Genomic DNA, 13,446 nt, shown 5'->3' with positions numbered 1-13,446 from the left:
ACAGCTGATTCTGAGGGAAAGCTCAAGCTATTTATCTTTTTTTTTTTTTTTTTAATCCTTAGAGACCCTAAGCTCTGATAAAGAGACTGTGTGTTTTCACCCATGTAATGGGGGTAGGCTGGAGAGACACACATCACCCCTGCCTGCCATTGTTCCCATTCATGGGCGCTCAGGCTCTTAAAATGAGCATTCCTCTTTGGTTTTGTCTGCTCTGAGAACATTTAGATGGTGCAGGTAATGGGGAGCATTGGGGTGAGGAAGGCGCTGCTTTCTCAGTCCTGTATTATGTGATTTTTTTCGCCTCATTCTCAAGACGTGCTCTTATTTTATTATCTGTTCCTAGAAATATCCTTCATTGCCTGGGGAGCATCAAAACAGGGAATTTCTGGTGTTTCTTAACTGTCTCCCTTCTGGTGAATGAAGGGTCTCAGATATTCCTGAAGAGCTGGGACCCTCTTTGGGCCTCCTGATTTGTACCAGATCCATCTGCCTCCCCCAGCAGTGATTTTGTTTTGAGTCAGGGTACTATGAAAGGCTTGGGGGGTTGCCTCTTGAAAAATGGTCTAAGCCTCCATTACTTCTTGGTAACTGCCAATCTAGCTTGATATGATAGAATATCAGGGGGCAGCTTCTCTATGTACTGGATAGTGTCTGGCACCTAATCATTCTTATGAAATATTTTTTCTAAATGAACTGCTCAAAGACAGTAAAGATCACTTTGCAAACATCTTGACAGACCTGTAAATAAAGTGAAAAAGGCAAAAAAAAAAAAAAAAAAAAGCGAAGATGAAGGAAATATTCTCTTCAAGTGTTCTGCCACCTTTTCTTGGGCACTGTTACATTTACCCTCCAGTGTTCCTGGTGTGGTTATTTCAAGTGCTTCACTGACCCAAATACAAACTGCTTACTGGTCCTTCTCAGGAGGACAGGACACTGCTTCTTTTGGGAGACAGCTTTCACCTCCAGTACCATCTTGATACTGAGGAATGAATGACATCTTCAGAAATTACCAGCCAGAGCAGAGAGAACTATGCACCCATCCAGAAAATCTCTGTGTTACTTGACAGCAGTCCTTGCTTGGCAGGGGCAAATGAACCCCAGCAACATGCACAGATTGGGCACCAGGGTGCAGACCATTCAGAAATGTCAGATAAAAAGCAAGGTTGTTCTAGGAGAGACACAAGAGAGTAGAGGATGTCTTAAAGCTGTGCTGTCTTTTGGAATAGGAATGGTACCTGTTTATGTTGAAAAAGCTATTCTTATGACACATTGGTGGATGGAGGAGACTTGTGATTTCATTAGAGCCTATTGGCTAAGGTTTTAGAGACACAATAAGAAACAGTGTTAGATCCTAGAGATGTTGAATGAAACCTGTTGTACTTGTGTTTAAACAGTGCTACTTCTAATATTAGGAAGTGTCTTGTTAATAGAGAGCCAATGAGAACCAAGTCCCTACTTAGAGATATTTTAGAGTTGTATTGCATAGAGGCCAAGAAACAGCATATGAACAGGTCTTTAGTGCAGTACTCAAAGTTCCTTCAAAGTGATGGCAAATAGCAAGATCTCAATAAATTGGTTTCAAGATGAGGCAGGATCTGGTAACCCACACAGGTGTTTACTGTACTGTTTCTATGCTATCTAAATGATGCACAATAAGCCATCCAGGAACATAGCCACCTGTCCCCATTCCTACCATAATTAGTACAAGATTGGCTCTAATAGAAATTTGTAGTATACCTAAAAAATTGTACAGTAGCTAAAGGAAACCACATGTATGAGACTCTCTCTCTCTCTCTCTCCTTCTGTGTTCTCTTGTCATAGTGCCATTGTATGATGCTGTCTGTCAGAGGCTTATGATATGAAGTTGCAGAGGGCAGGGCCTAGGAACCAGCATAAAAGAGGTCCCTGGCAGGTGTCCATGTGATGATGCCAAAACGTAGTTGTCACCCTCACCTCCACACCTGTGGATGTGGTAGACGTGGAGAGGAGGGTTGACATTTTTTGAAAAAGATCTTCAAGAATATGTGAAAAAGTTGAGACTTTTACCATCTCACCACCCCATCTGCAAATTTGCTTAGAGAGATTCTCCTTTTCTCTTTCTGTTCTTGACCAATGAATGAATAAAGTTATGGCAGAGATAAAAGTTTGGGTCCTAGTTCCTGGGGTAAGCAGGCTCAGATACCACACCCAGAAGAGTATTCCAGGTTATTGAGGAGGGCTCCCACCTCTAAGAGAGTTGAGACATCATGTCTCTTGGGTGATTAAAAAAAATTGTGTTTCTGTTAATTTACCTAGCTTATTTTGAAATATTCTTTTAAAATGTGGAGCAGATAGAGACCCAGGAGGGCAGGTTTATGGCCTAGTTTCCTACCTCCCATTCCATCAGTCTCTTGGAGCTCCTCTGCAGAATCCTCAGGATCCTGACTACTACTGGATCACCTGCTGCATGCTGCTGTTTTGCAGAGGGCCTGAGCTGCATGAATAAGGATCATGGCTGTAGTCACATCTGCAAGGAGGCACCGAAGGGCAGTGTTGCCTGCGAGTGTAGGCCTGGTTTTGAGCTGGCCAAGAACCAGAGAGACTGCATTTGTAAGTATGGTCTGGAACTCAGCTGTATGAGGGACATCACACCCCAGAGGCTGCCTTCCATAGCTCAGCATGAATATCTCCTGGCACTGGGAAGGCAGTTGGCACAAGTGCTGTCCTCTATCCAGTGCTTGGTTCACTGCATGAGGGTAGTCTCTGTAGGAAAGGGGAATGCTATTTAATTAATTAACTAACTAACTAATTAATTAGTACTGGGGATTTAATCTAGGAGCACTTAATACTGAGCTACATCCCCAGCCCTTTTTATTTTTTTATTTTGAGACAGGTCTTGCTAAGTGACTCTGGGCCTTGTTAAGTTGCTGAGGCTTGCCTTGAACTTGCAGTCCTCCTGCTTCAGCATCCCAGGTCACTGGGGAATGCTATTTTAAAAAGAACTACTCAGAAGGAAATGAAATTGGGGAGTAAAGAGTGTGAATGTTGGGCTGGGGTTATAGCTCAGTGGTAGAGCGCTTACCTAGCACATGTTAGGTACTGAGTTCAATCCTCAGCACCATATAAAAATAAATAAATAAAATAAAGATATTGTGTCCATCTGCAACTGAAAAAAAAAAGAAAAGAAAGAAAGAGTGTGAATTCGGGGGGTCAGCTCTTCTTCTTCCCACAGTATAAAATAAAATTTTCTTATCTGGCAGTTACAGCTCCTGGCTACCTCATCCCTGCTTTCTTTATAAGTCTCATCTGCCTCTTTTTCCCAAACTCTAAACTCATTGCCTTTTGGGGGGGTGCCTCATCTTCTTTGATGCCTGTCAACCTTTTCAAGCCCTCCTCCAGTCCTAGTGTGGTGAACTTTGGTTCAATCTTCAACATCCCACCTAATTTCTAATAATGACAAAGAACACACCTACAGTTTTTGGAGCATTTATTATGTGTAAAGTCTTTTCTCAAGGTATTCCACATCAACAACAACAACAACAACAACAATTATTATTATTATTATTTTGGCAGTATTGGGGATATAACCTGGCTTGCTCTATCATTGAACTGTATCCCCAGCCCTTTTTATTTTTTATTTTGAGACAGGATCTTGCTAGGTTACCAGGCTGCCCTCAAACTTGTAATTCTCCTGCCTCAGTCTCCTGGGAGCTGGGATTGCGGATGTGTGCCTCCCCATTAATTTTTATAAGCATCACTCTATGACCTAAGTATTATTACTCCCAATTTTAGTTGAGAAAACTGTAGCGGAGATAAAGCAACAAGATCCCCTTGTGAGTAAGTGGGAAATTAGTTTCAAACTTAGGTCCTCCTGACTCTAAGGCTGTGCTCTTAACCTCCATACTTCAGTGCCTCAGAGAAGCCTTCCTAGTGGCAGCTGTTTTGTATTTTGGTTCCCATAGCACTTTGTTTCTTTCTCATAGTGTGTGACATTTTGGTTTGAATTGTGTTTTCAAATATCTGTCTCCCCAGTTATAAGCCATTCCAATCCAGGACTTTATCTCCCTTTTTGCTTTTCAGTCTTCTCTGGTGTCTACTGCAGGATGTATTAAATATGCACTGGTTTAACGAATAAGTGAATGGTGGTTGTACAAATGCAGACACAGCTGCTGCACAATGGTTGTGGTAGCAAAACCCCAATGGGTAACAGGAAACGAATGGCAATTAATGGTGTTCCTAACTACTGTTTATGCAGAGAGAATACTGCTACGGATAGTCATTTGCAGTGAGAAGACCTTAGTGGTTAAGAAATGAGGAGATGGGTTTACCTCAAAGCTTGCCAAACCATGGCTGGTGCCACCATCACCCTCAAATAACAGGCTTTGACAGACTCTTACAGCCTCCTAAAGTGAGGCTGTCTTTGAGGGCTTTCAGGGGCAGAGCAGAGACCACTTCTCCCTCCAAAGCTTCAAAGGAGGGCCCAGACCCCCCAAGACGCACCCATGGAATGAGACTCTCAGCATTTCAGTTTTCCAGGGGCCAATTGCTAGAGGTAGAGTACCTATTAACTTGTTTTTAAAATTTTTAAATGCTTTTAAGTTGTCACTGTTTAAAGATTCAATATTCTTTAACATTCAAATAATCAAACAAAAACATTTGGAGAATTAAAAAAAAAAAAAAAAGCAAGGTCCAGAATCCTACTATATAACTAGTTATTTTGATTTTTTCATATTCCTGTTTTGTTGTCATTCATATGCATAAACAATTTTCACATAGCTATAATCACAGAACAGCTGCTTTCTCACATCTCAAATATGTAATTAGTTCTTTTAAATTAGAAAAATTGCAAAGGCTGATGTAAAAATTCAAACACTCTAAAGTAATCTCCCTTTCCCATTTCCTTTGCCAGAGGTGACTCTGTTAATAGTTTGATGAGCAGATAGCCTGGTAGTTGACATTTTTAAATTATTTTTTGTCCTGTCATCAATGCGTTCATACACAGTCTTCATAATTATTGGTTAATGCTGCATTAACTATGTGCAAAGAGTCATCATCTCCTCTGATTATCTTCCATTTTAACAAATCCAGATGGAGTCTGAGAGTAATCCTAACATATATGTACAAATTAAATATTGTCAGTTTACTCCAGATATGAAGTGCTATGGCATTTCGCAAAGCCTCATACAGGCAAATTTCATTAGTTAGAGCAGAGCAATAGCCTAGAATCTCTTAGTATAATTCCTCCTAACTCTGCCATCTTCATCCTCCCATATGACTTTGTTCAAACTTATGTTTCAGCATTTATTTCTATGATTTGTTCTATGACTATCTGCTTAGGCAGCCATGGACAAGGCCTGAATGGGAATTCTCTCTTTTATGCACAGAGCCTGGCATGCACTAGGCCCTCAAATACTTGCAGAGTAAAAATCAGAGTTCCTCCAAAGCAAACAACCCTGGTTGTGGAAACCTCAGTGCTTTATGTATTGATGCATTTTGCTCTCAGTGACCTGTAACCATGGAAATGGTGGGTGTCAGCACTCCTGCGAAGACACGGCTGAAGGGCCCGAGTGTAGCTGCCATCCACAGTACAAGTTGCACACAGATGGGAGGAGCTGCCTTGGTGAGTGGTAGTCCCCACACTGGGTGAGAGTCTGCCCCAGCCTACCCACCGCTAACCTTCACCTTACCTTCATTGGAGTTTAGTGCTAGATGCAGGGTATTTCTGGTGCATCTGGCCCCAAACAGGCACTGCTGCTTCAATGGTGCAGTGGGAATGGTCTAGTTCTGGGCTGGAGGTCCCCCTCTCTCCCTGTGAGACATTGGAAAGCCCTTCCTCCTTCACCTGGAAAACACATCCCAAAGGGCCAGGACAACACAAAGTTACAGCTAGCTGTTTGTGATAATGCAGCAAGCTTTACAGTCAGCAGGAGCCAGGGATGCATATTTCTGGTGGGTTGTCTGTCCTTTGCTAGTTCTATTTTAGAGGTTTCCAGGATCAAGTTCTTTTTTGTTCTGAACTAAGGTTACTGGAGTGAGCTGAAGCTTGCATTCCCTAGTGTCTCTTTGGTCAGTGCAATATACTTCCAAAACCTTTTCTACATTTAACATTTATAAGGATCTGCGGCCATTTAACACACAGTGTTTCTCTCAGAGCCTCATTATAGCACATTTTTATTGAGTGAACAGAGTCACACATTTTACATTGTTCTTGTGTCTGGGATTTCAGCAGAAATAGTTGTTGAAGGAATGAATAATGTGACTCATTCAGCCTAAGAACTGTGGTCTTTTGCTTCTCTTGTAGAGCGAGAGGACACTGCCCTGGAGGTGACAGAGAACAATGCCACATCAGTGGCAGATGGGGATAAGCGTGTGAAACGGAGGCTGCTCATGGGTAGGCACCTTCTCTCCCCTCCCCTGGCCACTGCCATTGTCCCTTTTCCTCCCCAGCTCACTGCATCAGGCCTGAGGTTGGGGGCCACGTGCCCTCAACCAGCTGGACTAGGGTGAGCTGCAAAGCCGGGTGTGTCTGTTCTTCTCCCACTGCTGTTGCTTAGTCACCATCCAAGGTCAGGGGACTGTGGGAAGAGTGCTGGCCAATCCTTCAGAATAATCAAGTCAATGTCCTAGCATTGCCCCAACTAGCTGTGACACTTGGCAAACTGCCCTGAGACTCTGACTCTAGGTCTTTCTTTAAAATGGATGTAATAGAATCTACCTCTTAGGCTTATCAGGAAGCTCAGTTAAGATAATAATATGCAAAGGGGCCCAGAGTCCAGGGCCTGGGACTTAGTGGGTGGCCAGGGGATGCCAGTTCCCTGCCTTCTGAGTTGCTATAATGAGAGAGGCGCTTTGGACAGCCTCCAGCTTAGCATGGTTATTTGTCAGTTTTTGTGTCCACTGAGTCTTCCATTTCTGACTCAGCCAGTGTTAGTGGTAGGGGAGATGAATGGAGAAGAGTGGCACTTGGCTGTGGGATGTGGGATGGTTTGCCAGTAGGCCTGACAGTCGAGCTGGAGATGAAAGAGAAGTCGAGGCAGTGACTGTAGGGATGGGGACCAGACAGTTCCTTTGACATTATTCTGGGGAGTTTGGCTCTGTCTAAGCAAAACTGATCTTTTGACAGCTTCTGGATTATAATAGGTATGACAATGAACAGTCATCGGTTACCAAGCAGGTAACTTTTCTGCTCTTTAAAATTAATTTAAATTTGTCTTAAAATTAAAATAGTATACATTAATACTATAAAACCTTAATTATCACTTAGCTTATAATGAACTATATAATTTCCTTATCTCAGACCTTCTCATTTCCTCAGCCCTTTTTCCAGAGACCATAATTCTCAATTCTCTTAGTGTTTTCTTTTTGCTCATCCTTACCCAAGGTCTGAAAAAATGAAGTGTGCACTTTTTGCTATTTTTTTCTTTCTTTTCTTTTTCTTCTTCTTTTTTTTTTTTTTGTTGTAGTTGGATACAATACCTTTATTTTATTTATTTTTATGTGGTGCTGAGGAGCAAACCCAGGGCCTCACACTTGCTAGGCCAGTGCTCTCCCGCTGAGCCACAGCCCCAGCCCACTTTTTGCTATTTCTTGATGTGTCAGTTTCAGGTGTAGCTTTTGACTTCCTATTGTGGAAGATTAGGTTTTAGCCTTCTCTGCTTCCCCTCCTCCAGCACACTTGCACATCTATCCTCTCACCCATGCCCTTAATAGTGTTCTATCACAATTTAAGTCAATATTACGTGTTTATGTTATTGTGATGACCCATAGCTACATAGGATTTACCCTGAGTCACACAATGAGATATGGTTATATTTTCTTTGGTTAATTTTCTAAATACCTCCTTCCAATTCTTTGGCAAATCTCTTGCACAGCTTTCTAAAACCCTTTGCAGTGTGTTCACATACAGCAGGATGCTTCCCAACTGGGTTCCCTTCTCTGGCCAGCCTAGCCTGAGGCTTCCTTGCTCTAGGAGGCCCAGCTCCTGCCCACAGCTCCTCTCTCAGCAAGTCCTTTCCCAGCAGCCTAGGAATTCCCTCTGCTGCTCTGTTTTAGAGGATCCCAAGTCTTGTCCTTGTCAGTACAACAAATGAAATTTCACAGTATATCCCTCAACTGTGAATTTTCCCACATGCTGAGTACTTAGTAGGCCTCTTCAAGATGGGCATTCAGGTTCCTTGGTTCTGAGAAATTTTCTTCCATATTTTCTTTACTCTATTTTCTCTGTTCTTTGTCTCTGGAACTCCTACTGGTTGACTGCTTTAACTCCCAAATTGATCATTTACTTTTCTTCTCTTTTTCCTTCTTTGTATTTTTTTTCTACTTTCTAGAAATGTTTTTCACTTTTTTCTTTTAATCTTTCTACAGGATATATATATATTTTAAACTTCTGATTTCATATTTTAATTTTTCAGGAATTTTATTTGGTCTTTTGTTGTAGAAACTTATTTTCACTTCATGAATGCTTCTCTTATCTCTCTGAGGAAATGAGAAGATTTTAACTTCTCTTTTTCCTCCAAATTTCTTTTTCCCTGTTTGACTTGGTATATGTATTTCACATGTAGAGGCTTTCCTAAAATATGGGGTGTTTTTTGTTTGTTTGTTTGTTTTTGTTTTTTAACCTAGGGGGTTGAACCCAGAGGTACTTTACCACTGAGCTATATCCCCAGACCATTTTTAAAATTTTTTTAAAAATTTGAAACAGAGTGTGGCTTAGTTGCCCAGGCTAGTCTAGAAGTTGAGATTCTCCTGCCTCAACTTTCCAAGTCACTGGGATTACAGGTATATGACATTATGCCCAGCAGTCTAGTGATTCTTGACTGATTTTTTCACATTTAATTGTGAATCTAAAAAGCCAGTTGGAGGGGCTGGGGTTGTGGCTCATGGTGGAGTGCTTGCCTAGCACATGTGAGCTGCTGGGTTCGATCCTCAGCACCACATAAAAAATAAATGAATAAATAAAATAAAGGTATTGTGTCCAGCTACAACTAAAAAAATATTTATTTATTTATTTTATTTTTTAAAATATTTTTTTAAGAGAGAGAGAGAGAGAATTTTAATATTTCTTTTTTTTTAGTTTTTCGGCGGATACAACATCTTTATTTGTATGTGGTGCTGAGGATCGAACCCAGGCCGCACGCATGCCAGGCGAGCACGTACTGCTTGAGCCACATACCCAGCCCTAAAAAAATATTTTTAAAAAAGCCAATTGAATATTCTGTTGGCCAGTGGAATTCATGTTTAGGTGATTAGAAGTGACTTCACTGTTTCATTTAAAGATCCTCGAATACCAGTACTTATAAATCTTTTTACTTAGGCAGGTCAATTTAGCTAGACAGGATTCCTTCCATCTCCTGCCTAGAGAATATAAACTTAGCTGCCAGCCTTCTAGGAGCTGGTATGGGAGGCTGTGGGCTAAAGATCTCTCTTCTCAGGGAATAGACTTTTACCCGAGCCTTCCTCCCTTTCCTCCTCTGCTATTCCTGGCACTTCTCTGGTCCAGCTTCTCCAAAGCATAAACTCCTCTTGCTGTAGCCAGATTAGGAAAGAGGTAGTCACATGACTGTTCAGAATTAAGAAGGAGCTCTGGGGGTTTGTCTGCCTCTTATACAGACTCTCAATTATCCTTCTATTTTAACTCCATCTTCACCTCTGCTTCTAGAGTAACTTGACACCTCCAATTCCTCCAATTTGGACCATTCTTTGATTCTGTTATTCAAGTGAGCTTTGCTACTTATAGGTAGCCCTTCTGCAGATTCCTAGAATTTAGTTTTCTGTTGTGCCAGTTACTGTTGCTCCATTGACATGCCACTTCCAAATATTTGATATCTTTCATCTGTTGTCTCTTCTTCCTTTCTTGTCCTTAAGGATTTATACTATAAAAAATTGATTTACTCCCATTTTAGTGAGGTTTTTGAGAGGAAACAGAGAAAAATATATATGTTACAGATGTCATTTTAATTAGAACTCAGCTTGTTTCCCCAGGGTTTCAAATTCTGTAGTCATGGAATAAAATGATGTTCTCTGTGATTAGATGCCAACAATGGAATGAATGTCGAGTCTCACTTTCCTGTTACTTGGAATAACTGTTGTGAAATGCAGAACTAGCAGGCCCTTTGCTTATTGTTCCTCCTCTACATAGTTGCAATATAACTAATATGGCTTATTTTTCATTTACTTGACAATTTAAGTCATTAGTTTTAAAAATGGGATGGCTGGGGTAGGCAGTGCTTATTTACCCTCTCTTGCTGTGTCCATTACTAAGACTGAAAAAAGATTTGGGATTCAGAAAAGAACATTCCCCTTTGCACTGCACTCTTATCTCGCCTGCCAGAGGTGATCATTCTTAGCAGTTTGCTGGTTGTGGATCATCAGGAACTTTTTTTTTTTTTTTTTGTATTGGGTATTGAACTCAGGGACGTTTTTTACCAGTGAGTTAAATCCCCAGTTCCCTTTATTTTTTTTTAAATTTTTTTCTTGCCAAGTGTCTCCAGCTGGCCTTGAACTTGCAATCCTACCTCAGCCTCCTAGTTGCTGGGATTACAGGCACGTGCCACCGTACCCAGACATCAGGAATTGTTAATGACTTTAAGTCTACCTGGAGTGGGGAATGGTTCTGTAGGTTAGGAGACATCTTTACCCCTCTGGTCATCCTGACACTCTTCCTTCAGAAATATACCCCATTTAGATGGGTGGAAGCTGCACCTGCTTTCCCTCTATCTTAACTGCGGAGACTTAAGGTGTGACTAACCATTCCACCATGCTTTCTGGCTTTCACAAGCTTTGTCAAATATTAACAACCATATCAGCACTTCTTTGGGAAGCTAACTGCCTTTTCTACGTCCTTGTCAGAAACATGTGCTGTCAACAATGGAGGCTGTGATCGAACCTGCAAGGATACTTCAACAGGTGTTCACTGCAGTTGTCCAGTGGGATTCACTCTCCAGTTGGATGGGAAGACATGTAAAGGTAGTCCTTCACCTATGGGGGTGGAGGGTCTGGACACCCTCTTCTGGAGAGGGTCCCATACTGCTGATGTGTGCAATGGAACCAGTGCTTTCCCTCCATGACCTTCGAATGACTCCAGATTTGCTTATGATTCATATTGATGTAAGCTTTTCTTCTCTGGGCTAGTGGACGGTTATAATTGAGTAAGCTTAATTAAAATCAACTTAATTATACTAACTGTTGAGAAGGTCAGCCTCTGCAAGGATCAAATAATCCATTGCAGGCATGGCCTTAATAGAAAAAGTCAGTTCAAGGAAACATTCATTGGCAGGAGATAATATCAACCTATCATAAATAATAGCCTCAAGATTATTATGTAAATAACAGTCAAGATTATTATCCAGAGAACTTAATGAATAACTGTACCATTAACTTATACTGATGAAGACAGATTCCATTAACTTGCTAGTATTTCACAGACAAGAGTACAAAGGATTAGTTCTTTAGCATGATAAAAAATAGATATGAGATGAAACTGAGAACAGATAAGATTGAGTATCAGGAATCATTTAAAAACGTTGGGGCCATTTGATCATTGTGTAATTTGCCAAAACAAATGCTCTAGTCCCTTATAACTTTAATCATTAATCTAGAATAGAATGTTTACTAACGGGAGCTATATCTTATCTTGAGAGAGTACTACAAGCATGGAAATAGAATGGGGCATCACTACTCGTTCCCACTGTTTGTTTCCTTAATACTTGTTAAGGGCATCAGAAGTCAGTTTGAAAGACCCTGTCTTTCAAAACTGATTCAGCCAGACAAGAAAACATATAAGATTAAAAACATTAGCAAACATTTTTAAATGCTTTTCAGGGTCTATTTTTATTTCATAGAATAATGAGCACACACAATAGCACTTGGGGGATTTGTGGGAAGCAAGGCAATTTTGCTCTCTGATTTGCTGTTGCTTGTCTGTTACAGATATTGATGAGTGCCAGATCCGAAATGGAGGTTGTGATCACTTCTGCAAAAATACTGTGGGCAGTTTTGATTGTAGCTGCACAAAAGGATTTAAATTATTAACAGATGAGAAGTCTTGCCAAGGTATGTGCTGAAAATGTAGCGGTGCTTTGCAATGGTCCTCTGGTTGGAACAGAGAAGATGTTGCCCACCCCTCCGTCCCCCACCCCACATTTCCCAGTAGACACTGGCTCAACTGGTTTCCTGACAAGAGTCACTAATCCAACTTCTAACTTGGGCTTCACTTATATTTCATCTGTTAGGTAGAATAAAAGCAGGAATGTAGCTCACAGGTATATTTTGGAAATTAAGTTATTAATTATTAGAACATCTCAGCTGGGCATGGTGGCACACGCCTGTAATCCCAGCAGCTCTGGAGGCTGAGGCAGGAGAATCTCAGGTTCAAAGTCAGCCTCAGCAACTTGGCAAGGCTGTAAGCAACCTAGTGAGACCCTGTCTCAAAATAAAAAGTAAAAAGGACTGGGGATGTGGCTAAGTGGTTAAGCACCCTTGGATTCAATCCCTGGTATGAATAAAAATCAAAGAATCCACCTGATGTGACTACAGCAGTACTCACTGCTTGAAATGGAATGAAATGCAATGCAGACAGGGTTGCATCAGGGTGTTGAGATATGGATAATTTTTTTTTTAAGAATTATTTTCATGTTATTGACCTGATGACAAAAAAGGTTTTTAGCAAAAATCTGTAGAATTAGAGAACACACCTTCCTAGCCAAAAGATGGGTTTATAACCAAGACCATGAACCGGCTGGTCTCTTCCTATAGTTCTTGTTTGAATAACCAGCCTTTGATGCTTAGAAGAAGGTTAGAAATGGAGGGAGGGGGTTGTGTGGTAGAGACACTTGTTGGTTCTTAAGCAGTATTACAGACCCCTTTTCAAATACATCCTTCCCACATAAGGTGGACAGCAAGGAAACTTCCTTTGGCAGCAGTCATTGGTATTAATAATTGTTTTGGGTGGTGGGAAGCTGTCTTGGGGCATGTTATCATGAACAGTTTCAGATAAACAGGGCTGGGGATGTGGCTCAAGCGGTAGCACGCTCACCTGGTATGCGTACGGCCCGGGTTCGATCCTCAGCACCTCATACAAAGATGTTGTGTCCGCCGAAAACTAAAAAAAAATAATAAATATTAAAAAAAATTCCCTCACTCTCTCTCTCAAAAAAAATAGTTTCAGATAAGCACTTTTATGTCCTATTAATATACAGGAAAACTCTCAGAAAAGATCTGCTGTCATTTGTTCTTGCTGTGTTTCTGGGAATAAAGACTGCCTTATTTGGCTTGTTAGAAATCTCAGCATTAAATCAGAGTCAGGCCAGGTGTGGTGGCGCAGGTTTGTAATCCCAGCTTCTCAAGAGCCTGAGGCAAGAGGATTGCCAGGTTCAAGGACAGCCTCAATAATGTAGCAAGCCCATCTCAAAACAAAAAATAGAAAAGACTAGGACTGTAGCTCAGTGGTAAAGATCTGATTTCACTTTG

The 13,446-nt window shown here is 41.1% G+C and overlaps 1 protein-coding gene across 3 annotated transcripts in view; it reads left to right on the top strand.

Moving 5' to 3' along the window:
* Scube2 (signal peptide, CUB domain and EGF like domain containing 2) overlaps window positions 1-13,446 on the top strand; it is a 75,139-nt gene that overhangs the window by 18,608 nt on the left and 43,085 nt on the right. For all 3 annotated transcript variants that reach the window (XM_076844205.2, XM_076844204.2, XM_076844206.2), the window contains exons 5-9: window positions 2,464-2,589; window positions 5,483-5,599; window positions 6,281-6,370; window positions 10,828-10,944; window positions 11,908-12,030. In XM_076844205.2, coding sequence (XP_076700320.2) covers window positions 2,464-2,589; window positions 5,483-5,599; window positions 6,281-6,370; window positions 10,828-10,944; window positions 11,908-12,030 — 573 coding nt within the window. The remainder of the gene's footprint in view (window positions 1-2,463; window positions 2,590-5,482; window positions 5,600-6,280; window positions 6,371-10,827; window positions 10,945-11,907; window positions 12,031-13,446) is intronic.

Source organism: Callospermophilus lateralis, chromosome 2 (genome assembly GCF_048772815.1).
Source record: "Callospermophilus lateralis isolate mCalLat2 chromosome 2, mCalLat2.hap1, whole genome shotgun sequence".
Lineage (NCBI taxonomy): Eukaryota > Metazoa > Chordata > Mammalia > Rodentia > Sciuridae > Callospermophilus > Callospermophilus lateralis.
This window is presented reverse-complemented; position numbering and strand designations above follow the sequence as displayed.